General features: G+C 45.2%; 1 protein-coding gene across 2 annotated transcripts; it reads right to left on the reverse strand.

Moving 5' to 3' along the window:
- Positions 1 to 63: 63 nt before the first annotated feature.
- On the reverse strand, positions 64 to 27,071 carry SLC25A15 (solute carrier family 25 member 15). Of its 2 annotated transcripts, none has more exons than XM_027590612.2 (7): positions 26,890 to 27,071; positions 24,001 to 24,124; positions 11,573 to 11,831; positions 7,446 to 7,583; positions 4,463 to 4,632; positions 3,390 to 3,548; positions 64 to 2,289 (listed from the first exon to the last, which is right to left on the reverse strand). In XM_027590612.2, exons 2-7 carry the CDS (start codon positions 24,053 to 24,055, stop codon positions 2,165 to 2,167), a joined length of 906 nt encoding a protein of 301 aa, XP_027446413.2. In that variant the 5' UTR covers positions 24,056 to 24,124; positions 26,890 to 27,071; the 3' UTR covers positions 64 to 2,164. The 2 variants fall into 2 exon arrangements, with proteins under 2 accessions (XP_027446413.2, XP_027446414.2); XM_027590613.2 differs by lacking the exon at positions 26,890 to 27,071 and adding an exon at positions 26,345 to 26,486.

Raw genomic sequence — 27,071 nt, forward strand, 5'->3', positions numbered from 1 at the left:
CAGGCGCCCCAGGAATGGCTCTTAACATGTAAAGTACTTAAAACAACTCATCAAATACTCAAATATTAGGTAAATAATTTAATGATGATAGAACAGAATTGCTTTAAACATGATTTCAAGTTACAGTTTTTGTCTGGAGTACAGAGCTGAAATGGTACCAATTGTGTCCAAATACCAAACCATGAATTAAGCAAACAGAATGAAAAAAAAATTCCCCTGATTTAGGTTTCATTCCTTACTCCTACTTTTACTTGCCTCGGACTGTTGCTATTGCAGGTAGTTAAATCTTTAAAGGACAACGTGAGAAGGTCCACTACCGACGAGCCTAACTGGGCTGGGCTCAGGGATTCCGAAGTAGTTCACTTCCTGCTGGAAGCCAGTCCCCATTTTCTCTTTTGCTTCAGTCCAGGCCTGTCCAGATGAAGCACCACTCAGTAGCTACTGACCATTTAAGAATGGAGAGAAAAGGTAGAAAACATGATTCTCTTTCAAAGAAAAAGCAGATGGCAGACCAGCCATTGCTCTGGAGTCCATGAGGCACAACCCCGAGCACCCCCCTCCCCAAAAGTCTGCAGCAGCCCCCGGGGGTCAGCAGCTCGCTTCCCTGACCCTCTTGCTTCTGGTGCATGGCTAGAGTTAGCACAGAGGCTCTGCAGAGAACAAAAAGCTTCAGGAAACCAGAGGGTTCACGCAAGGCTTACAGTGTGCCAACAAGGACAGACACGCACACGGGACAGACATTGGCAGTGTCAGCCTGCTCGCTTCTAGCCTAACAGGCTGCTTACGGACACCTGTTTCTGAGAGAGCCCGTGCTGGTCTTGGAGCAGCATGGAAGGAGGAGGCTTACCTAAGTGGGGACAAGAAAGGACCCCCTTACACCAGGTGGGCCTGGGGTTTTATGGTGGTTGTTAGTGCATACATATGGTGTAGCTTAATAAAATTACTTTGCTTGTTTCCTCGCTTTATAAAGTCTGCCACTTTATACAATCATGAAAATCCATGGACTGCCAGTACCAAATGTAAAAGGCTCCAACACTGTAAGAAACATGGCAATCATGGATCCCAAGGTAAACTTAAAGGGTCAGCCCCAACATCACTCACTGTGGAGGACAAGCACTAGGTTCTGGCCAGTTCCATCAGAGAGAGGACTGTGCCCACGAGCACTGTCCTTCAGGCACCAGACAGGGAACAAGGGCTTCTCTTGGCTTTGGCACTCTGCTCCCGGGAAGGGTTTCTGATCGGGGGAGGCAATAAGTGAGTGGTCCAAAGTGGATCAACAGCCCATAGACGGTCCAAAGAAATACTCTGGAATCCTACCCGGGCCAGGACCCAGAGACAGAAGCAGCTAAGGGCTGTTGTCAGTCACAGGTCTTCACAAAGCACAGCAGCAGAGCCCCCTCCCCTCAGCCTCTCCCTCAAGCTAAAGCCCAGCAGAGGGGAAGTTCTTTGGGAGAAGGGAAGCTGGCGCAGGTGAGGTGCGTGCTACTGACAGTGCGTCCGGTGCAGAAGATGATCCCACCAAGGAAATGAATGGCACTATTTTAACAGTAGAACATCTTGGGAAAATCCAAGAGGCTTACTCCTAACTTAAATCGTTCACATGGAAGCCACACCAGTATGCAAGTATGTTCTCCTCTACAAAATCTACATGGATATTTTAGTTTTCAAGCACCACAGAAAAACAACTTAGTGTAGTGCATGTACTAAGATTTTAAAAGAGAACCTACATCTAGAATGAGGAATCATTCATAGCCAGCTTCATGAAACATGGTTACGTCTGAGGTTTTCTGGTGAGATCTGAGAATTCAACATGTGACCATCCAATCTGCATGGACACATACAGGTTTATGCTAAAGCCCTGACAAAACTATATTTAGCCTTTCAGACTGTGTGCAGGGCTGGCAGCTCACCCCTAATGTCCCACCAAGGACAAGAGCAGCAACTTTTCTACTTCAGTACAAATATGGGCAGAAATTTTAGGATATAAAATGGAGGCCCTTTCCACAAAGTGTAAGATTTAGGGTAGAATAAGGGAAGACCAAAAAACAAAACAAAATTCCTACGAAACCAAAATAATTCCACATTGGTCTTGTACTCCATGAAACCCTGAGATGAACTGTAGTCGTCAAACGCCTGAACTTGGATCTCGGTTCACCAGGACACTTCAGTAGGCTTCAAACTGGCTCATCATCAGCTTCCTGCTATATTCATAGGCCAAAAAGAGCGCCCCATTGGCAGGGAATGCTCGAATCATAGTAGGTTTCAGCCCAGAATATAAGGCCGTTATTCCTAGAAGACAAAAAGTGATCAAAGACTGAAGACGCCCCTCCTCAGAGAGACCCTGTGAAGCCTCAGAGCACAGGGCTGGACACCTACAAATCCAGACAACACACTGAACGCCAACAAGTGCTGGGAGGACTTTTTCCAGGTTTCCCTGGATGAATGGGAATGAAAGAGACTAATGGAAACGAGGACAGGCATCAGGTCTTCCAGCAAAGCTGGGTGATGCGTAGGTACCGCACGCTAATCCCAGGCCCGGTTCACTCCTGGCAAGCGGACCGGGCAGAGCGGAGGCCCCACCTGGGCAGACAGAAGCAACCCCAGGACCAGAGGGGGCGGCAGCCTTGCAGGGTCACCTGGGAAGGCAAAGACCATGAGGCATCGGGCCAAAAGCAGAGTCAGAGTCCCGTGTCTACTGCTGGCACTGCCCAAGGCGGTTATGAAGATCCAAGTGGACGAGGGAGGCCTAAGTACTTTGTGAAACTATGAAGTGTCATGCAACTTGGGGTATGAACTAAACTGTTTCCACACCCTGCGACTGTGCTCTCTCTCAAAATCAAGGCCGAGAAGTTCACATCCCAAGGTGGAAGATGTATAGTGGATGCTGGAAGGACAGGTCTTTATTCACCAGTGGCACGATCCTGGCTTTATACGAACATCATCTAGAAAATCTTTATCCCTCCTGCATAACTCTCAAAATTCAGAGCCAATCACCTTCAGGAAGTCTTAGCATTAAGGACTTGCTGCACGTTCTTTTAAATCCCTTGGTGGCTCTGTTAGAGATCATTTTCTGATACGACCTATATTATATAAAACAAGTGGTGCTGACTTCAAAGCATTTGTGCCCTTAGGCACAGTCTGTATTTTTAAAGTTCCCTCCAGGCTATTTAGAACAAAAAATCCTGGCCCAGGAGTGAGGAACAACATCAAATGTTCTTGAGAATGGAAAGAAGCTAAAGAAGGGGTTTGGAAGCGGGAAACTGTGCTAGAAAAGGGACAGGAGACTGGGGGAGAGAGCAACCATGCACACGTGATCAACCTCAACGAGGCTTACAGCGAAATGAGCAGTCCGTACACAGCCACTCCGTTTCTGCAATGAGCAGACTCACCTTCATTTTTCACAATGCTTATGAAGGTTCCGATAAATCCTGCCTGTTTTCCAGACATGGAAAGAACTTGAATTCTGGATTTGACGCAATCCACTGGGTAAACAGCAAGCCAGAGGCAGATTCCACCAACTCCACCGCTTAACATCAGAGGGACAGGGCCTGGACAGGGACATGAGCAAACAGCGGTTTTTGTCTCAAGAACAGCATTTCCAGAGGTCAGTGTAGGAGTGGCAGCAGGTAGATGGGAACAAAAATGCTGATCCTTGGGGCGCCTGGGTGGCTCAGTCAGTAAGGCGTCTGCCTTCAGCTCAGGTCATGACCTCAGGAATCAAGCCCCCTTCGGGCTCCCTGCTCAGCGGGCACAAAGACCCATGTGGCACTCTGGGTCTGCCCCTCATCACGGGAGGACCACATTGGTGCCAGTCACTGTGGCACTGTGGGCTCCCACCTAGCCTGCCCTCCAGAGGGCTGGCCCACACGGAACCAGCAGGCCCCCAGCAACATGGCAACACCCCCCTGCCCCCGCCCCATGGGGAAGGAGAACAGTGCCCAATGAAACACAGGTCACGTTTCTTCCAACCCTCTCAGTTTGAAGTTTTTCATTATTTTAATGCCCCACAGCCCTGATTCTTCCTTTACCATGAAAACCAAAGTTGTCTTATTAAACACGATACTTAAACCTGGGAGCTTGCCTAACCCCAGAATAAGTCCAAAACACTGAAGGGATGGGTTTGAGAACAAAAAAGTAATCATTCATGGAAGCCAAACATGGACATGGCTGTGTCAAGCAGCTACACAGGACAAGCTAGAAAGAACGACAGTTTTCAGTGCTCTGAAAACACTATCAAACTTTATTACCAAGTTTTATGCTTATTGCAAAATGCTCTACAGGCGATTTACACTGCTATTGGAGATTTCCCACAGGAAAGCAATTTCTGCATTCTCCCCTAAAACGTTATTCTAGTGAAGAAGTTTGGGATGCACAGCCTCAGCCCCGTGGTGAGGACATGAGTACACCCTGAGGAAGGTGCCAAAGTCCTTTCCAGCCTCCAGAAACCCCAGCGCACGCTTACCTAGTTCATCCTTCGATCTCCCTGAGGCAAAGAATGACCTGCTCAGTTCGTAACCGCCAAAGAAGAAGAAATAGCCGGGCACCTCTCGGAGTAAGGTGCTGGAGAGGCCGTGGTAGAAGCCCAAGGGGCCGTCCTTCCTGAGGACGCTCTTCACCACGGACCAGACGGTGCTGCAAAGAGGGAGCTGTGCTTAGGGTGGTGGTGGCGGGGGGGGGGGGGGGGGGGGGAGGGCAGCGCTCCCAGCCCGGTGGCAGGCCTGGCTCAGCCCTGGGCAGGCAGGGAACAGCTGATTCTAGAAACTGAGCGACCCAAATTCTGAGAATAAGAGGCTTCTGCAGGGAGGAAATCTCAGAGAAGCACAGATACAATTATTATTTTCGGACAGCTGTTCTCACCTGAACTACCCAACAGCGATGACACATTATTCAAGTGCACATTCATACAGAGCTGCGTGTGCCGGCCGCACGTCCGGCCAAGATTTCAGCAGACCACGCCAGAACCCCAAATGGAACCATGTTCACCTTTCCCAAGTGTGCCACTAAGCAAAGGAAGCCCTGGGAATACTCCCGGAAAAGGAGGTCCCTGGAATTTTGGAAAATCAGAAAGCCCTCCTCTGGCTGTGGACAAAACAATGAAGGACCTGGACCAGTGCCAACACGGCAGAGCGGGCTCCCAGAGCTGCTTTTCACTAACTGCTAGGCTCACCACTGCAGGCAATGTCTGTTTTGTGGTACACATGAAACAGAAGGGAAAGAAGTAGATGGCACTGAGCAACACTCCTGCCCAATGACAGTTCTCCCGAGGGCAGGGAGGGGGAAGGGGTCTTCAGGAATCTGCCCCACAGCTTCCCCCTGTATAAAGGATTCCATGAGCAGATCGGGACCCTCAGAAAATGTACAAATAAAATCCAACCATCTGACAAGCAGAGAAAGAAAAGTCAGGGAAAGCCAGACAAGCTCTTGATTTTTAAACTGCTTGCATCCTCTTGCCCTCAATAAACAAATTCTTTTTTCAGTTCATTTGGGGAAAAAAAAAGTGCATTCATACATTCCAGATGTCATTATCCAAGATGTAAAAGAGCCAATACCCACTTCCTTCCAATAACAAATAAGAGAAATTACAAGAAGGAGCTGTCCAAGCTCAGCAAGAATAAAAAATGGCCTTGTATTTGCTCAGTCCTCTACCTCCCTCAATGCCTACCCTCCTCAATCTTTCTTTTGAACTGGTGTGTATGGAAGGAATCTGTTCACGTGCTTAGGGTGTATTTTGTTTTGTGTTAGTGCAGGGAATGAGCAAGGGAATAGATGTTACTTGAAGGCAAGACAAAGGAAATTCTTAGAAATTCTATAGGGCAAGAAGCACCGAGAATTTAGTTCTTAGAAAGTAGGTATGCAAGAATTTTTATTTCAAGATGATGAGAGCCCTGTAGCAGCTGGAATGCAGGACACTTTCTATGTAGACCCCTCTTCCTGATGGTGTGAACCATGGCAGGCTTTATCTGTCAGAAAAACAAACAGCACCAGGCTACCCCAGTCTTAACCCCAGGCTACCATATACCCCTGGGTGGGCACAGCCACACCTAAAATGTAGTCAGCCAATATTTACTTTTGTGCAAGGTGTCCATTCGCTTAAGTTTTTGGAGCCAACAATTACTTTCTTTAAAAATACCTTAGGAAACAAACAGAAGGTTGCTGGGGGGGAAGTGGGTAGGGGGATGGGGTAACTAGGTGATGGGCATTAAGGAGGGTGCTTGATGTAATGAGCACTGGGTGTTGTATGTAAGTGATGAATCACTAAATTCTACCCCTGGAACTAATAATACATTATATGTTAACTAAATTGAATTTAAATTTAAAAATTTTTTAAAAATACCTTAAACTACTTTTTTCTTTTATTATGTTGTTAATCGCCATACATCATCAGTTTTTGATGTAGTGTTCTATGATTCACTGTGTATAACACGTGCCCTCTTTAATACCCATCACCTACTTCTAAGGGATATGAGAGCAACTTTGTGGGTGCTGTTCATGTTCTACCTCTTAATCTGGGCACTGGTTACAATAGTGTTTGTTTAAAGACTATTAGAACCCCCACTTACAATTTCTGTGTGTACACTTATTTCAACAAAAAGTTTTAAAGACATGCTTTTGGACCTCTAGGCTATAAATAACAGATTCAAACTGGTTGTAATGGATCTCAAGGGTGCAAGATACAGAGCGCTATTAGAGACCCCATCCTCACCGGGAGGAGACTAATTCTGTAAATGGTCAATTTATCTGATTTTTCCCATCAGATTTACAGACACAGTGACAAAGAGCTTTAGTCGGCCAGATGTTAAGATAAATAAGTATTGAGAGTAATAGACAATAAATTGCTTTACAATCTAAATAAATCATACTGCATATGACATACTCTCATGTAACTAGAATCTGTTTTCAAGGCTGAGTGTTTTGATGGTTACAGAGTAGCTCACGAGGGCTCTGAGGAGTGTTCTCAGAACCCCAGCCCTCTGTGGGGACATGTGAAGGATCGGGGAGGGAGGTAAGGAAGTCACCCTGGGATCTGGGCTGATCAGCCCACGTGAAATCTGGGAATGGGCATCAAATATTCATCTTGGAACCCAAATTGGCACTTACAAAGGCTCAGCTCTCAGACATGGCTCCAAAGCTGTCTGCTATGTGCCTCCAACACAGCTGGGGACCATGCCTCCCACATTCAACGAGCCCCCCACCCCCCGCTTCCCAGGTATTGAATATCCGCATACAGTGTTCTGTTGTGGGAGCAGGGGTGGATCCAACCATCAGAAAGTTCATTCAGAAAGCTATCCTCTGCCTGGTAGGGGAAAGGGTTCTAAAAAACACAGTATTTTGGAGTAGATAAATCTCCTTCTCTGCCACGTAGTTTTAAGTATAATATAAAATTGACAAATACTCAGTGCGCCAAGGCAACAGAGCCCCGACGTTTGTGCCCAAGCAGTGCTTACTTCTGGCTTCTGGCTATCTTTCCTGATGACTCCATCTCATACATGGTCTGCAGCCGGCACTTGACAAGCTCGGTGGGGCAGAGCACCAGGGCAGCAAAGGCAGAGGCGAAGGAACCCGCGGCCGCGTTCTGCAGGTCACTGGAAGGGAACCAGCACAGGAGGCCGGTTACACATTCATTCACTCACCATGCAAAGCACTCGCTGGTAAGGGAGAGCAAGCATCAAAGGAGAGGAACACTTTCCTGAGTGCCCACTGGGAACTTGCACACAGTTTCATCTAAGGATCCCAAAGCTCTGTGAGGCCAACACCAACACCCCATTTTTCATGTGGAAAAACAATACATAGAATACATAATGCACCCAAAGTCACACCACTACTACGTGGTAATGTTAGGATTCAAACCCGGGTCTGCCTGACAGCAAAATCCATGCCCCTTTTATTAGTCAGAGTGCTATGTACAGAATGTACATAGAATGTATCCCCCATCCCTAAAGCTCTATGCTGAAGCCTTAGCTCCCCCCCAAAAAATGATGGTATTTGGAGGGGACCTGTGGGAGGTAATTAGGTTTAGATGAGGTCGTGAGGGTAGAACTTCCCCCATGATGGGATTACTGTCTTAAGAGACCACCGATCTCTCTCCACCCTTTGAGGACACAGCAAGGAGGTGTCCCTGTGTAAACCAGGAAATAGACCCTCACCAGACACCAACAACCAGCACCATGATCTTGGACTTTCCAGTTTCCCAAACTGTGAGAAATAAACGTTTGTCTAGGCCACCAGCTGATAGTACCTTGTTACAGCAGCCTGAACTAAGACATAGGGATATACAAAACAAAACCAAAAAAAAAAAAAAAAAAAAGATGGAGGAAAAAATTACCTAAACTCCCACCACCCCAAAGACACAGATCATCAATACTTCAGTGTATCTGCCACTAAGTTTCATAAAACAAGGTTCTGGAGCCATCTGTGCGTGCCCAAAATCCAACCTGGAGCAGCCACGTGTATAACATAACTGTTGTTGTAGATGAAAGCCCCAGATAAATTTTTAACCAAAAAGCTGCTCATTGCAGAAAGACTTCCCAGCTCCACTGACGACCTCCTGACCTCAGCCACAGAGGGCGCCAGGAGCACGCGATGCTGGAAGAGGGGGAGGGTGAGGGCAGTGCCCATCAGCAAGCTCGATGGCTGGAGGTAAAATGGCTACGTTGGAAATCGAAATGAAGGAACAAATGCACATCAACACAAAAACCCGAAGTATTCATCTCACCTCAGAAGTGTCTGGTACCACCAGCCACCAGCAGGGCTGTGAAAGTGAGGGCCCATCAGAGTTCAAAAATACAGGGCAAAGTCTGAGAAATCAGTTGTCAGGAATTCTCCGAGCGTTCACGAGGGTCGGAAAATAAGATCCCTTCCAACCCAGACAGTATTCTGTCACAGGAGCTCGGCGGGCACCTGGGGTCGGGCAGGAAGGACCCAGCTGCTCACAGGACGACTGGCTCCCTGACTCTCACCTGTCCAACGCCAGCAGCCCGCTGTCACCTAACCACCGGGACACCACAGGTAACCCACTCACCTGGCTGCCCTGGGTAGTGGGAACCCCTCACAGGTTTTCCCCAAACCGTGAGCAAAAGCCTAACAGACCTGGCATATTCAGCTGTCGCAGAGTTCCGTTAAACACAAACCGAGGTCAGACAGGAGCATAAAATCAGGGGCCACCTCCAATCTAAGCCCCAACCTTCTATTCCCTGGTGACCTGGTCTCAGTGCCACTGGGCAGATGGAGGCCAGGGGCCCAGGCCTGGGGCATGCTACACACTCAGGTCGCAGAAGAGTTGCCTGGGAGCGAGGCTTTCTTCCAGGGGGAAGACGCTGCTTGCAGTCTGGACTTGCTTTTCATTTTAGAGAATCAGGTATCAGACCATTACCTGGCGAGAGCCAGACATACGACTATACTTGCACTTGGCTTCTAGTGTATGGAAACTGTCCAACATGGTTCACACCTACTTAGCAGTTGTCAAAACCAAAGCTTAAAGTGGTTTCTGCGGTCTTCCAGCCAGCCTGCAGATCCATACTCTGTCTCCCTCAGGGACTCTCCATCAACGCGCTGACCAGCAACAGTCAGTTAGGGTCAGTAACCAGAGTTGCCAACTTTGCTGGAACAAAGGTGACATCACTCGACATGGACATCTATTCAACCTAAGATGCAGTAATGAGTCGGCCGCCTGAAGGAATACAAGCAAGTTGTTCTGGTGCAACAACAAGGCCAAATCAGACTTGCAGTGGACTTTGGCTCTCTCATAAATACTCTCCTCTACCAGGGCACTCAATGAGGTGTGCGGGGCCCCAGGCTGCACCTGCAGTAGAGGCATTTGGACCCGGAACTGAAACCCCAGGAGGCATAGGATAGAATTTGAAGAATCAACTGCTTGTCACCCATTCAACAAACATGTACCTGAACACTCCTGCTGTGTTAAGACCTCACGTGGCCAAAGGTCAAAGGAGAACCCTACTCGGGGTGGTGTTCAAACCAAGGACAGGCAAATATTTACGGTATTATGGCTGAAATTCACGGCAGGTTCTTCCAAGCACTGCTTTCCTTTCTCCGCCTCTACTTATCACACTTTCCTCTAGACCCGACCCCTACCACATAGTCCAGAGCCCCGACTCTGGTCTTACAGAAGGAGTACTGGGCAGGGACTCGGAAGACATGGCTGTGGGTCCACTCTAGGCTGTAAACTCAAATAATAGGATCCTAAGCCAGTATTTTTCTGCATGTCAGAGTCCCCATCTCTCAAACAGAGAACAGCACAGGCTTTGCTGTTCTCCCACGACCATGATGAGGGCTAAACAAAACAGGACAGCCGAGGGTGTCCCAGCTCTGTAAACTCCAAGGTAGCATTTCCTTGCCAGGTAATAAGCAAACACTGCTCTGCGGGATGAAGATGCAGCCGGCTGCCACCTCACCAAGCCCAAAAACGAGCAGGGTGCGGGGTTAGGTCACGTGAAACAGGATGGCTTCTTGGCTGCAGGACTTCCTCCAGGACCTCATGTGGCTGCTTGCTGTCTCTGTCTTCTCCACAAGGCGTCCTCCTCTAGGAATGCTGCAGGGGACCTAAACCTCTGGTCTCCTCCCAAAGTCTCCCCCCGGGGGGAGAGCGACAGTCGCTACAGTGTTCTGTCCAGTCTCTATCATGAGACCCCACATTCTTCTGGGTTGTCTCCTGCTTCTTTACTTCCTCCTCTTCTTTGCGACCCTTCTGGGCTGGAAGGTCCTAGAATCAGTGCGTGGCTCTCTACAGATGCTACTCCCTGTGTGATTTCATCCAGTCCCAAACCTTCAAAAAACAAGTTCCATCCATGAAGACAAAACTCTTGCCTATAAAAGGGCACACCTTTGAGACTGCTAGGTACCTCCAGAGAACATTTCTGTACAAAAGGGGCCTACCTTAGTCAGGTGGGACCTGAGTTACAATGGGGATTCCAATTCCAAACGACCCATATGGCTATCTGCCCTTTGCAACCATGAAACTGATACAATTTTAAATGATTTAAAATAAATCAACGTTGAAAAAAGGAAGGGCTACACATCCCAGTGGTTCCTGAATTCTTTATAGTCTCTGTGTAAACAAACATCCAAGGGATTAAGCACAAGCCAAAGTCTAATGTTTGGGCAGACTTGACCAAAGAGTAGGTTCATCTCCATCTTCACAGATGCTTCCAACTCTTCCTAAAATTCTAAGTTTCTCTCAAACCTATCTGGCTCAGGCAGCTTCTTCCAATCCTCTGCATTTTGCTGATGAAGTGGAACCCGAAACTCGGCTCACAAGTTGCATCTATGGCTCCAGTCCAGCCCTTGTGCCCACAGGAGAAGTAGTATCTGAAAAGCATCTTCCTGGAGAATACCAACACGTATTCTCAACACAGGCAATCCTTCTGCAGAATACCTGTTTTCCAAGTTTTATATGATGACGGTATATGACTTCACGATCAGAGAGGAAGTGGTTATTCTAAAAAAGGAAAACATTCTTCCCATAAAGGGGGAGATTATCATAAAAATCTTGACTGAATGAATGCAACAGTGTTGTCTTTTTAAACAAATGGAAAAAGCATTAGTGCCCACAACTCACCTCAGCCTCGCCTGCTTTTCCAATCCAACCACTTTCCGCACCACCTGTTGGCAGAAGCCATAGCACATGAAGAGGACAGAGTTCTCGGCGATGTTGGCGATCAGCGCTGGGCTGGTCCCCTTGTAGAAGCCGCGGAAGCCCACCTGGGAGTAGGTCTTCAGGCAGCAGTCGGTGAGGCCCCGGTACAGGTCGGGGAATGTCTGCATCTTCACTTTCAAGGTGTCAAAGGGCTGCCCAGTCAGTACACATGCCGTGCCCCCTAAAACCAGGACAGAAGTCTTCTCCAGCACCAGTGTACTGTTTTAGAACGCAGTCTCAGACACCCGCGGAAATGAGAGATAAGCAGCCTCCCCCAGGGCTTGCCTTCTGTTGCAGTTCACTTCAACCTCTCCCCCTCCCAAACCTTCAAGCCCAGTCCGATCAACAACAGAGGGTCTCCAGCGTGCCTGGCACCCAGCTCCGGCCCTGAAGGAGCCTGCCCTCGGTGGGAGAGACAGACATGTGTTCAACAGTCAAAACCAGAGGACGCAAAGGTGTGGCGTGTGTTCTGGGGTGTTGGCAATGGGGTCAGATGGACCCGGGCTTGAAGCCTGGCTCTGCTGTGAGATTCTGGACAAGCGATATTAACTTTGGAGCCTTGGTTCCTCATCTGGTTAGCATGAGGATTAAATAAAAATGGATGAGAAGGCTTAAGATAACAGCTGCTGCATGAATGGCTCATGAAGAGCAGGTACTCTGTGTGTGTGCAGCCATACCAAAAGGAGGGGGAGAAGTCTGGCAGGAGTGAATCCCTCCTCTCTGCCTAATGCCCAGCAGTACAGATGACTATCAGAAAAACAGGGAAAGAGGCAACAGATAAAGATGACAAAGAGCCTGGCTAATCCCTAAAGAGCTAAAATTTGACCCTACGGAAAATCTTCATTTGGACTCTACCAATTAATGATTTGTATTTGAATAGAAAATGCACTGAAACTTACCTTTGCTTAGCATCAATCATGTATTTTTATGCTTTTATATTGTTAAGAGTTTAGAAAACAGCAAAATCTAAACTCCTGTAGATGACCAATAAAATGTCTGAACGTAAGGAAAAGAATGAACTGCAACCACCCTGTCATATCCCCAGACCCTGGACTGGGTCAGCATTTGGGAAATGCCACTGGTTAATGCATCCACCTTTCCTGGGCCTCAGAGATCACTGTATCTCAGACATCCCCTGCCTGTGTCAGGAAACCTAACCATTGGATTAGGTTTTTAAAGATTCATCAAAATTGAAGAGAAGGCTGGGGGCCCTGGATGGCTCAGTCGGTCAAGCATCAGACTCTTGATTTGGGCTCAGGTCATGATGGCCAGGTCCTGAGATCGAGCCCAGTGTCAGGCTCTGTGCACAGCATGGAGTCTGCTTGTCCTTCACCCCCTGGTCCTGCCCTGCTCACACACTCTCTCTCTTGCTCCAATAAAATCTTTAAAAAAAAAAAAAAGTTGAGGGCGCCTGGGTGGCTCAGTTGGTTCAGCAACTGCCTTCGGCTCAGGTCATGATCCCGGAGTCCCGGGATCAAGTCCCACATCGGGCTCCCTGCTCAGCAGGGAGTCTGCTTCTCCCTCTGACCCTCCCCCCTCTCATTCTCTCTCTCAAATAATAAATAAAATCTTTAAAAAAAAAAAAGTTGAAGGCTTACATAAATATTTAAGAAATGCGATTTCATAACTTTGACATTACAGTTATTCTGACTAATCGTGCAGAGTAGAGACAGAAGAGGGGCTGTTTTGAATAACTCCCATGTAATTACTAGCAGATTAACAGACACTTTCAAGGAGTCTGAAAACTGTGAGTTCTTCTTTTAAGCAATCACAAGTATATCTGGGATCCTTCCCTACTTTCTTCTAGGAAAGTTCATTTCTTCTAGGGAAGTAATGATACATTTCCACTTTGTCTTGCCAAATTATCCCCAGTTCTGAATTAGTGGAATATAATTCAATAAGATGTTACTACAATTATAGTTATTTTCTCTCAGGTACTTATAGGAATAAAATAGGACCCTAATTATATAAAAATACTTATTCCGAAAGAAAAAGTGAATGTCAACATTTTTAAAGAGAGTACATAATTTAGGTAACCTAGATGCAGATAAACTGAATAAAGCATTTCATTCAGAGCATTACAATTTTAACTCGAACTTTTCCATATTTTAACCCTTTTCCATATTTTATTTTGAATAGTCCAGTTGTTAATATATGCATTTGTTGCATATCTGTAACAGTCGCATTTCCAACAGAGAGAAGGTAGGAGGCTAGTGCATTTTCAAATGCTAACTACAATTCTCTCCTTTCATCTATGGAGGTAACTGACTCCCATGTAATTTATCATAAACCATACTGTCCAGGCCCCCCTTAAGTGGGTGATGACTATTCTGAACACCAGCACCAGCCACTGAGACCTAGCAGGTCCTCAGATACACATCAAGTATCCATGAAGCTATGAATAACTATGAATTTCTCCACTTGCTTAGAGCACAGACCTCTGATCATCTCATTCTCCTTGACCGAAAAATGGAAATAGTTCTGCATTCTTTCATAGGTGTCCCAAAAGGCCCTGCACTTTATTCTGCAGGAGAGGGGCTTAGACCATGATGCACTCTACATTTTACCAAGGCCAGTGTTGTGGGTTTTCTACGCTCAAAATAGTTATGTCAGAAAATGACAAGGTGTTAAGGAAATCTATCAGGGCAGGGATGGTGTCAGTGGTGAAAATGGGGAGGGCAGAGCTAATGACCAAGAAGCAGACCCTTCACCAGAAAGTCCAGGATCACCTTGTCCACCCATGCAGAATGGAGAACCTCAAACCCGATGGAGGCACTCAATAAATGTTCTGTTTAACAGCACAGGGAGGCATATCATTTTCAAAATATTCCAATCAAAAAAGGCCCTTGATGGACATAATGCGCCAATCAAAAGATAAAGGGGTGGGGGGGTGGCGCCTGGCTGGCTCAGTCAGTAGAAAATACAACCCTTGATCTACAGGTCATGAGTTCAAGCCCCACATGGGGCATGGCATTTAAAAAGAAGAGAAAGAAAAGAAAAAGAAAAAAAAAGTGACTGAATGGATTAAAAAAAAAAAAAAAGCAAAACCTATCTACATGCTGCCCACAACAGATTCACTTCAGACCTAAAAACACATGCACTGAAAGTGAAGGGCTGGAAAAACATTTAACATGCAAAGGAAAAAAAAAAAAAGCTGGGGTGGCAATACTTACATAAAATAGACCATAAAATAAACACTTTAGCAAGAGACAAAGAAGGGCACTACATAATGATAAAGGGATCAATCCAACCAGAAAACAAGAGGATATTATAAATATCTATGCACCAACATAGGAGCACCTAAATACATAAAGCAATTAACAGACACAAAGGGAAAAATTGACAGTAATACAGTAATAGTAGGGGACTTTAATACTCCACATACATCAACAGATCACCCAGACAGAAAATTAACAAGGAAACAGTAGATTTGAACAACACATTAGACCAGATGAACATAACAGATACATATAGAACATTCCATCCATAAACAGATTACACATTCATGTCAAATGCACATGGAACATCCTCCAGAATATACTATATGTTAGGCCACAAAATAAATCTCAATTAATATAAGACGACTGAAATCATATCAAGCATCTTTTTGACAACAGTATGAAACAAGAAATCAATCACAAGAAAAAAACCATAAAGAACAAATACATGGAAGTTAAATAACATGCTACTAAACACTAAATGGGTCAACCAAGAAATCAAAGGGGAAATCAAAAAATTCATGGAGACAAATGAAAATGAAAACACAATGCCCCAAAATCTTGGAGGTATAGCAAAAGTAGTTCTAGGAGGAAAATTTACAGCAATATAGGCCTAACTTAAGAAACAAGAAAAATCTCAAACCACTTAACCTTATACCAAAAAGAGCTATAAGAAAAACAAAGCCCAAAGGTAGAAAGAAAGATCAGAGCAGACATATGAAAGACAAAAAACCATAAAAGATAAAAAAGAAAAAGCGGACATCACAAAAATACAAAGGATTATAAGATTATGAAAAATTACATCACAACAAATTAGACAACCTCTAAGGAATGGATAAATGCCTAGAAACATCTAGAATCACAAATAGAAAATTTGAACAGAGGGGCACCTGGGTGACTCAGGTCATGATCCCAGGGTCTTGGGATCGAGCCCCTCAGCAGGGAGCCTGCTTCTCCCTCTCCCTCTGCCTGCTGATCCCCCTGCTTGTGCTAAGTAAATAAATAAAATCTTAAAAAAAAAAGTTTGAACAGACCAATCACTAGTAAGGACACTGAATCAGTAATTTAAAAAAAAAAAACTCCCAACAAATAAAATTCCAGGACCAGAGGGATTCAAAGGTGAATTCTATCAAACACAAAGAAGAGTTAATACCTATCCTTCTCAAAATATTCCAAAAAATAGAAAAGGAAAACTTCCAAATTCATTCTAGGAGGCCAGCACTACCCTGACATCAAAAGCAGACAAAGACACTACAAAAAAGAAAACTACAAGCTAATGCCTCTGACGAACATAGATGCAAAAATCCCCAACAAAATATTAGCTAATAGCATTCAACAATACAGAAAAAATAATCCTTCAGCAAGATCAAGTAGGCTTTATTCCAGGGATGCAAGGGTGGTTTCAATATTCTGAAATCAATCAATGGGAGCACCATACATATTAGCAAGAGGATAAAAACCATATGATCATCTCAATAAATGCAGAGAAGCATTTGACAAAACACAACATCCACTCGTGAAAAAAAACTCTCAACAAAGTAGATTTAGAGTGAACATACCTCAACATAATAAAGGCCATCTATGAAAAACCCACAGCTAACATCATCTTCAATGGTGAAAAGCTGACCGCTTTTCCTCTATGATCAGAAACAAGACAGAGATGTCCATACTCACCACTTAGTTAACATAGTAATAGAAGTCCTAGCCACAGCAATCACATGAGAAATAAAAGGCATTCAAATTGGTAAGGAAGAAGTTATGCTGTCACTACCTGCACAGGACATGATAGCACATATAGAAAACCTTAGGGGCACCTGGGTAGCTCAGTTGGTTAAGCATCCAACTCTTGATCTCAGCTCAGGTCTTGATCTCAGGGTCATGAGTTCAAGCACTGCATTATGCTCCACAGTGGGCATGGAGTCTACTTAAAATAAAGAAAACTTTAAAGACTTCACCAAAAAAAATTAAAACTGATAAATGAATTTGTAGGATACAAAATATACAGAAATCTGTTGCATTTCTTATATACTAATAACAAAGTAGCAGAAAGAGAAATTAAGAAAACAATCCCACTTATAATTGCACCAAAAAGAATAAAATACTTAGGAATAAACTTAACCAAGGAGGTAAAAGACCTGTACTCTGAAAATTATACAGCAATGAGAAAGAAACTGAAGACAACACAAATGGAAAAACGTACTATGCTCGTGGATTGGAAGAACAAACATTGTTAAAATGTCCATGTTACCCAAAGCAAATCAACAGATTCAATGCAATCCCTACCAAAATGCCACCAGCATTTTTCACAGAACCAGAATAATCCTAAAATTTGTATGGAACCACAAACATCCCTGAGTAATCTTGAGAAAGAACAACAAAGCTGGAGGTATTACAATCCCAGATTTCTAGATATACTACAAAGCCCTTGGCATGTGTGTGTGTCCTCAGCCTGGATCCCTTGTCCAGGCACTGAGACACTGCTATGCAGAAGACAAAATCCTGCTCTGCAGAGACCTTCCTTCCAGGTGAATCACCCTCACTGGATTATTTATGTGTGCGTGTGTGTATTTTTTTTTTTCCAAGATTTTTTAGTTTGGGAGAGTCTAGCAGGCCTGCAAAAACAAAAATTCCTCAGGAAAATAAAACACTCCATTTTCAATACATATCCACAATGTCTTGTGTGTAGACTTGGTGTGCCTGGCTGGCTGTCAGAAGAGCATACAACTCTTGATCTCAGGGTTGTGAGTTCAAGCCCCACATTGGGTGTAAAGATTACTTAAAAATAAAATCTTTAATAAAAAAAAAAGAAAAAGAAAGAAATTACTAGACTTTTGCAAAGAAATAAGAAAATATCACCATCAGGAAAGAATTCAGTTGCTAGAAACTGACCAGATGGCGGCTCAGGTATTATAATTAAAAGGCAAAGACATGTCAATAGTTATCGTGATGAAGTTTAAAGGCCTGATGGAAAATCTGGACTTAGCGGTTGAAGAGATAAGGAAATTTCTTAAAAATGACTTGAAGGAGGGGCGCCTGGGTGGCTCAGTCAGTTAACCATCTATCCTCAGCTCAGGTCGTGATCTCAGGGTCCTGGGATAGAGCCCCAAGTAGGGCTCCCTGCTTCTGCTTCTGTCTCTGCTTCTCCCTCTGAGTCTGCTTCTCCCTCTCCCTCCGTCCCTCTTGCCTCTCCCCTGCTGTTTGCACTCACTTGTGCTCATTCTCTCTCTCAAGTAAATAATTTAAAATCTTAAAAAAAAAAAAAATAACCTGAAGGAAATTTTAGAAGTAATGAAAAATCCAAAGAACTCCAGTAGGAGTGGCAATAAATAAAAGATTTAGTCGCACAAAAAATAGGATTAAGGAAACAGAAGAAGCACAGTCTAAAATAGTTGAGGATATTGAAATTTTGACTTTTAAAAGAAAAGAAATAACTAGCAAATTAGATGAAGCTAAAGAGTACAATACAAACCAAAATAAGGAATTGTCCCATGATGAATCACAAAATCACAAAGTCATGGGAAGTGTGGAGGAAGCCATAAGCAATACAGTTGATGGATACAGAGATGCAGCATCCTATAGAAGGAACAGGAGAGAACAGAGAGATTGCAGAGGATGAACTGGTCAAAGAAAGAAGAGAGGAAAAAATCCCCCTGAATTTAAAGAATAAAGTGAGCATTCTACAAACCTCCAGAGAGGATGAAGGAGCAATACTCGGGTTGGCAGCAGACTTTTCATCAGCAACACTGAACATTAGTAAGCCATGGAATAATGTCTTTAACATTCTAAGGGAAAATGATTTTGAACCTAATTTCTATACCAAGTTAAATTAGCATTTAAGCATTAAAGCATGAAGGACTTTTTCAAATATGCAAAGCCTCATCAAATTTACCAGCCAGAAATCATTTATGAAAGAATTACTGAAAGATACTCTCCCACAAAATGAAAACAGAAAGGAGGAAGATATAAATTCGACAAAAAGTAGATAAAACTAGTAGATTCAAAGCATGGAACTGGGGAGGAAACCGGTGATGGTTTGAACTATTTGTTAAAGAGGTAAAGGTTGTTGAGCCAGAGAAGGTGAAGAGCTTAAGAGACTCAGGAGGAAGAAAAAACAAACCCTCAAGAGGAAGATGCCTCAGAGCTAGAAGAGGAGGGAGGAGAGGCTTGCGGGGGGGGGGGGGGGGGGGCATGCCTAAGGGGGGGAGGGGGGAGAGGTTTGCCGAAGGGGGGCGGGGGGAGAGGCTTCCCGAAGGGAGGTGGGGGGGAGAGAGGCTTTTAATTTTAATTAAAGAGGTAGAAGATTCTGAGCCAGAGGATGAAGAAAGTCCAGAGTGAGAAATGGAAGTAGTTTTATCGTGGGAAGAAGGAGAGGACTCTGAAATAGAACATGTAAAGACTGCCTCCCAGACTGAGAAAAGAGAGGCCTCAAGTGGACTTAAAGAAATTGGCTGTAATTATGTGGCTTGGGACTCTGAGAAGAAAAAATTGGTGAAACCTTGGATGGAACAAAAACCCCAGAATAAAGAAGAAACAGCTATGCTCATAAATCAAGGAGTTGGGACAGTCTGTCTGATCTTGTGTTTGGCCTATCCCTCAAAGTCACTAGAGGTAAGTTCTGGTAAGCAGAAAAGGCATTTATATACAAATTTCAGTACTTCATCAGGAATCACCACATTTTTAAGAAAAACAGACACAAAACTCTGCAGAGGAGCCAACATCTAAAGAAACAGACAACGTAAGAAACAGAACTTTAGAAGAAGTGTAATTAGTAACTTCAGAGAGATACAAGAGGAGATTAGAAATATTAAAAATTACCATCCAGAGGTCTTGGAAATAACTCAATAGATGCTCTGAATAGCAGAAGAGACATACCTGAAGAGACAAGGTATGATCTAGAAGATCGACTTGAGGAATGCTCTAAGGATACAATGCAATTGTTCAAACGAATCATAAAGAAAGATCCAGGGACAGAGGATAGACCCAGAAACTCCAACATCTACTTGACAGGAATTCCAGAAAAAGATAATAAAGGGAATGGAGCAGAGGAAATAATTAAGGAAATGACTGAAGAAAACTTTCCAGAGCTAAAGAAAGATTCAGGTCTTGAGATTGTCAGTGCTTACCAAGTACCTAGTAAGACTGATGAAAAGAGACTTACTCCTAGAAATCTGGGAATTCCAAGGATTAAAAAAAAAAAAAAAATCAAAGTCTTCCAGAAAGAGGAGAGAGAACGTACAGAGGAACAAGAATCAGATTGACAGCAGACTTATTGGATACCCTGGATGCTAGAAGTAAATGGGGTAGTATCATAAAAGTTCTGCAGGCAAAGGTTTTTAAACCTAGAATCCTACATCCAGCCAAAGGGGCATTTTATTTTGAAGGTAAAACAAAGACATTTTTTGATACCAAAGAACTCACAGTTTATTTCTTGCATATGCCTTTTGAAAGAATTACTGGAGGATATACTTTAGCAATCTAGGGTGACTATAAACACATAGACACCATATAGATTATCTTTCTCCCGCACCAGAAAATCCACAAGGAAAACAGGAAAATAAAATGCCACATTTCTACCCAGGAAGATGAACAGCTAACAGTGTACTTGGGGAATAGACGAAAAAAAAGTTACAGATACTATCTAGATGTTGGTAAAGTTAAAGGGTGTGTTAAAATTCATGCTAATCATCGTAACTTGTGTAGGAGTATACTTTCTAAACCACTGGGGATTACTTCTCGGCCTTCTGGCTAAGATCAAGCATAAACTACTGGGGAGAGGGAGCGAATCAGTCAATATAACCATGGACATGAAGAGGTGGGGTGAAAGTAACAGAGAAACACAGGGAAAAAGATGGCAGGAGAAGTTAGAAAGAAAAAGGCAAAAGTTGGACTCTTATCAAGAGAAGGGTAATTTTAGCATTTATGCTGATGTTAATCTTGAATCTTTATATTAAACCTTTTCCTTTCAAAAAAAAGATACTACAAAGCTGTAATAATCAAAACAGTATGGTACTGCCACAAAAAGAGACACACAGATCAAAAGAACAGAATAAAGAGCCCAGAAATAGACCCACACTTATAGGGTCAATTACTCCACAACAAAGAAGGCAACCATATGCAATGGGGAAAAAACGGTCTCCTCTATAAATGGTGCTGGGAAAACTGGACAGCTACATGCGAAAGAATGAAACTGGGCTACTTTCACCATACACAAAAATAAATTCAAAGTGGATCGAAGACCTAAAGGTGAGATCCGAAACAATAAAACTGCTAGAAGAATATATAGGCAGTAAGCCCTTTGACACTGGCCTAGAAACAATTTTCTAGATAGGTCTCCTAAAGTGAGGGAAACAAAAGCAAAAATAAACTATTGGGACTACACTAAAATAAAAACCTTTTGCACAGTGAAGGAAACCATCAACAAAACAAAAAGACAACCTCCTGAACGAAAGAGGATATCTGCAAATGATGTATCTGATAAGGGGTTAATATTCAAAATATATAAAGAACTTCTATAACTCAACACCCAAAAGAAAAACAACAAAAAAAAACCCCAAACATTCTAAGTAAAAAATGGGCAGATGACCTGAATAGATGTTTTTCCAAAGAAGACATCCAGATGGCCAAGAGAAACACGAATTTTGGCATGAGAGGATAAATGTCAATGGTCTAGGTCACACTGAGAAGCTAGGCTAGTTAAGGCATAGAGCAACCGAGCAGTCAAAGCAGGGAGTGGGTTATAGTGGTCAAACTACTGTATCTTAAAGAGAGACCAACGTTCCTCATGAAGGCAATTTATCTTCTGAGCTCCATGCTGCCTCATTTCAACATTATCCAATGACCTATCTTCTGCAAAGTCTCCCCCATCCTAGCTGCTTGGAATTTCTGGAATTTCTTTCCTGGAATTTCTCCTATACTAGCAGACAGGCAGTGACAGCTTCCCAGAACTTTATAGTAGATGAACTAGACCACAAACCTGCTGGATGGGGAGGTTTGTTTCAAAGAAAAGAAGGGACATGGAAAAGAACACATGTATGCTACACCTAGATCACCTCAGGCCTTGATGGCCCAATGTCCCGATCCAGACAGTGGCAACAGAGCCTTGAGACTAACCTCCACCCCTAGGAGTGCTGTTGGCCCATTATGGAGTATTAAAACAAAGACAACAACAGGGCCAGTCAAGGAACCAAACAACCAACAGCCTAGCCCTGCCTTGACACCATCTATCCGTGCAATCATGAGCAAATCACTCGCCCTCTCCGGGTCTCCTTTCTACATATACAGTGAGCGTTAGAGCCAAAGGTCTCTGAAGGCCCTTCTAGCGCCATCACTGGGAGACTGAGACCCATCCAAAGTGGAGCTATGGCTTTCTGTTTGCATTCCATGCACCTCCCAGAAGTTCTCAGGTCACTAACAGGAGGCTCCTCTGCCAGCCGAGGAGCCCCTTGCTTGGCTTAAAGCACAGACCCCTGCAAAGGGGCCTGTTGTCCTCCAAAGTTAGACGCTGCAGGGCAATGCTACATCAGTGAGGGGTGACCCTCTGTGACCAGTGCAGGAAGAAATCCTAACTAGTTATCAAGAGAATTAAATGCCGTATGTAGATGGGCCCAAAACATGTGAATACTATTGTAAAAAAGCATGTCCACCAGCAAAAGCCGTACACACCAGACTCCCAACAATACAATTGCAATCTGTATCTTTAAAATTCACTGTAGAGCACATATGTGGCATCCAAATACCTGTCCACACAGAAATGCCTTTCTAGGAAAAAGAAAATTCTATCACAACAGAGTCTACATCTTTGGCAGACTGACTGATGGACATTTAATTCCAAAAGCTGAGACTCTCTCCTGTGGTTAAATACCATCCTATGGGAGAGACAAACTCTGAGCACAGAGCATTCGCAGGACTGCAGAGGCAAGCAAATGGGTCCACCGTTCCCATGGTCAGTGTCATCCCAATGTGGCATGGGGGGTGGTTCATAGGGCCTAGGGGCTGCAGCTGGGATGGGACTGACCCAGGGTACTCAGCAGGCAAAGCCAGTGGGGAAATACCTAGGCAGCCCTTAGGTTTCCCTCCTCCTGGGCCAGGACAGTCCCGTGGTCTCTCACCTGAGGGCTGATGCCTATACTTTTTATCAATCTGTAATGCCCCATCTGTAGCCTTTCTCATTAGCCTACCTGGTCAACCTTTGGTTCATGAGAAAATACTTTGTTCTCTAAACTGCAACTTCTTTTTCACCATTAAGGGAATGATACTATGACAGGTGGTGGCCCTGTGGCCGCACCTGATCTGGTGACCCGGGAGGTCCCACTGGGTAAGAGGACAATGGGCAACTCACCCCTCTGACCTCTCCACTCCCAGGAGCTGCAACCCATTATAAGAATCAGTGTACGGGGCAAGGGTAAACCAGGGTTTTCATCTGGGCAATAGGAGCATTCCAGCACTCCTCTGGCTCTAAAATAACACAGGAACCCAGAGAACCAAGTCAACCACCCATACACTTCCAATTACTGACCTCAGGCTGAGTAACGTTAATCTTTCCAAAGAGTGACCTGTGTGTTGCAAGCACTGCCCAGGAGGATTTACTTGTGCCCTGTGAGGCCGCAGTCTGCCCTGGGTCTCAGCCCCTGCCCAGACCACCATTCCCTGGCAAATCCTAGAGCCTCTCCTTCCCTTTCAGGGCTTTAGAAACCATCAAGTATCAGGCTCATTTACTAAAGGCTGTCCTCCTTTCTTGCCTTGGCAGTGATAAGGACAGTAAATAGGACTTCCCTGGAAGTGTGACTGTGGACTACAAGGGCTCTGAAGACCGCCAGGCTTGGAGTAAAATCCCACGTCACCTGCACATCCCAGCTGTGCGACAATGGACAAGGGACTTCAGCTCTGCGCTGTGCAGTTTTCCAGCTGTAAAGTGAGGACATTCCCACCCTGCACCCTGACTCATAAAGTTTTACTATAAGGGAACTACTCTACCTTCTGCTGTTCTTAGAAGACAGTATTATACTTCCATTACTCCAAGGTGAAAGCATGTTGCCTCTGGAGGGACAAAGGTGATATTTTCACCATCCTTTCACTGGATCTCACTTGTAGCAGGTATTGAAGAATACAGGATGGGGTTTCCCCTGGAATTACCTGCAGCTCCCGCCGTGAGGTCAATGGCAGCTTGGATAGCAGGACTGGACTTCATGTTCGCCTACTCCTCTGCTGGTCTCCGTGGAAGGCAACTCTCTGAGCTTATGACGGGTGTCTCATGTCCCTGAAAGGAGACAAGAGCTCACCATCAGTGAGGCCTCTGCAGCCTTCCTTTCTCTAGAACTGCTGCCTAGTTACTGGGACCTCGACCTCTGGGAGCTGAGAGACCGGTTCTCCGGGAAAAAAAAAAAAGCGGGGGGGGGGGGCGGTAAAGGTGCCAACGCAGCTTAGCCGACTGGCCTCCCCTTCTCCCCACCCACCATCTCCCCATAAAAAACTCACAAGTCAAAAACCTTCCCCGAGTATCAAAGCTACAGCCCTTGTAGGGAGCATTTCAACGACTTTTCTGAAAAGCTTACAAATGAATGCCAAATACCACAGACACCCAAGCCATATCAAACTAGTTTTTCAGAGGCCTGAGTGGAACTATCAGTCAACTAGGCTCAGTTCTAAATTCAGACAGCAGCCTGGGCTGAGTCCCTAAGAGGAGGTCACAAAACAGTAGGTCTGGAAAGGAATGGATTAGGTGCTTTGCAAAGTGACACGAGTGGGTCTGAGTGCCTGCTCTGTCACCAGCAGGGTGGGCCCTCGGGCCCCTAAAACTGGAGTCCTATATATAAGGTGAATAATAGAAGTATTATCATAATACAAAGGCAATCACAAAGTCACATGGGACAGATGTTCTTAGAACTAAAGAGCATAGCACCAAACATTAGTAATTGTCATCAAAGTCATCTCCAGACCTTCTCAACCATAACCGTATACACAAAACACCTGGGGACCTTGTTAAAATACAGATTCTGATGTGCTAGGCCTCAGGTGGGACCAGAAACCCTGCCAGTCGTGACAAGCTCCCAGATGAGGCTGATAATGACTGACCACCAATCACATTTTGAAAAGCAACACCTGGTCCACTGTGTCCTAAATTTGTTTGATAAGAATCACTGGGGCACCTGTTAAATATTCAAATAACCAGGCCTCTCTCCTTAGTGATCTTGATTCAGCATGTTTGGGCTAGAGCCTAAAAAGTTTGGGAAAACTAGAGTCTACTCCTCTACCTTTAAACAAAAATCAACTATTACAGAGGAATGGACTTTATACAGATTTTTAAAAAGGAAAGGTGGTTCATTAACACAGAATATCAAGTTAACCAATTCTGTGTGGTTTTCAAACTATGTAAGTGACTTATCCGCGAACAACAAGGAAAAAATTTTATTCATCACACTAAAGACCTTTGTGCCCCGAGTCAGACCACCTCTCAGAGGGTGGTGGGCCAGCTGGATCACTAATGAATCCCAATGTCAACCTAAACGTCAGCATAAAATAATTTTATCCACTAAGAAGCTTTTTAACCACTTGATCCATGTTGCGAATGACCAGACACCAAGAATCTTGCTTTCTTTACAAAAAAAAATTGTAAAACCAGCAAACACAAAAGCACAGTACTGGACTTGAAAAAGCAACTAAGTTAAACAGAAAAGACATGCATTTTATGTTACTGATAGGACTGGAGAGGCAGCATCAATAACTACAGTTGATAAGGTCGTGGCCATCCTGTACCTAGAGAAGGGTCCTAATCCAATCTCCTTTACCAGATGGAAAACTGAGGCCAGAAGGCAAGAGCTTCTCCAAGGTCACACAAGTAGTCAGTGGATTCAACTCAAGTCTTGCCTTTTGAGTCTGTACCTACCAACCAATACTTAATTCCAGGCCATTCCAACCTGACCACAAAAAAAAAAAAACATCCAACCTTGCCTTTTAAAGGAAAAATGGAGGCAAGTGGGTAGTCACATAGGGCCCAACCAATGTGGTGTCTCCACGCGTTCTTTAGGTGTGGGTATTTTTTTTTAGTTTATATGAAAGGCATAGATCGTACTGTCATCAGTGTGAATTTAACCCCTTCAGGTAAGCCAAACTTAAACACATCAAATCCCACAAGTAACGCTCATAGTATTAGAATACTACACAGTGATGGGAACTAACAGATTAACTCAGAACGTGTGGGCAACTGATTCAAATTATTGAGTAGCTTAAGAAGGCGGCTTCAAGAAGTCTTAAAAAAAAAAAAACATATGGCTTGGAGGAGGCAAGACTGGTCAAGCAGGAGTTACTCATTCCTGAGCCAGTTGAAAAACTGAATCTTTTTGGTGTCCCTTTACCCCTCTTGCAAGTACACGTGGGTCCGACCCCAGGAGAGACAAACAACCTCGCGAACCACGCAGCCTTGTTTCCTAAGAAAATGAATTTCTCGACCAGAGGAACGTTCTGAGGCCGCATTCTCCACCTGGTAACGCGAACTGCGGGAAGATTTCAGCTTCAGGCTCAAGCTGGCGCAGCAGGCGGCCGCCCTCCCGCCCGCCCGCCGATTACTAGAACCGGGACACAGGGCGCGGCGATGCCAGCCCGTCTGGCCGCTAAGACGCCGGCCAGGCGCTCCTGCTCCGGGGCTCCGGATCCTGGTGAGCACAGGGGCCGCTACTAGGGAGACTGCTTCCAACTTTCCCTGACTCTATCCCAACAACCTGCAAGAGTCTCCCATTCATAAACGCCCCCGCCCCGGGCAGCGGCGGCGCGGTGCCCAGAGGCCTGATGCAACTCCGAGGGGGCAAAGAGGCCAACCTTCCCAGCAGGTGAACACTACGGGAAGGAGGCCGCGGAGCCCGCGAGTCTCTGGCTCGCCCCGGCCGCTGCGCCCGCAGTTCCCTGGGCACGTGTACGGCGTGCCGGGCCGCAGACCCCAGAGCCCCGGCCGGCTGCTCGCACCCGGCTCCCCCCAGCCCCCCGCGCGGGCTCCCTGCAGCCCGGAGCGCCGGCTGGGGCTGCGCTCACCGCCGCGCCAGCTGGCCGCGCGTCCTGCTCGGGCTCCGCCGCGGGCTCTCGGCTCTGCCTCCGCGGCCTGGGCAGCCGGTTAACACCCACGTCGGCCGCTGGCCGGCCCTCCGCCCCGCCCTCCCGCGCGGGAGCGCAAAGGGCGGCGGCCCCGGAGACCCAGAGAGCTCCCCTGCGCCTGG

This window comes from Zalophus californianus, chromosome 3 (genome assembly GCF_009762305.2).
Source record: "Zalophus californianus isolate mZalCal1 chromosome 3, mZalCal1.pri.v2, whole genome shotgun sequence".
NCBI lineage: Eukaryota > Metazoa > Chordata > Mammalia > Carnivora > Otariidae > Zalophus > Zalophus californianus.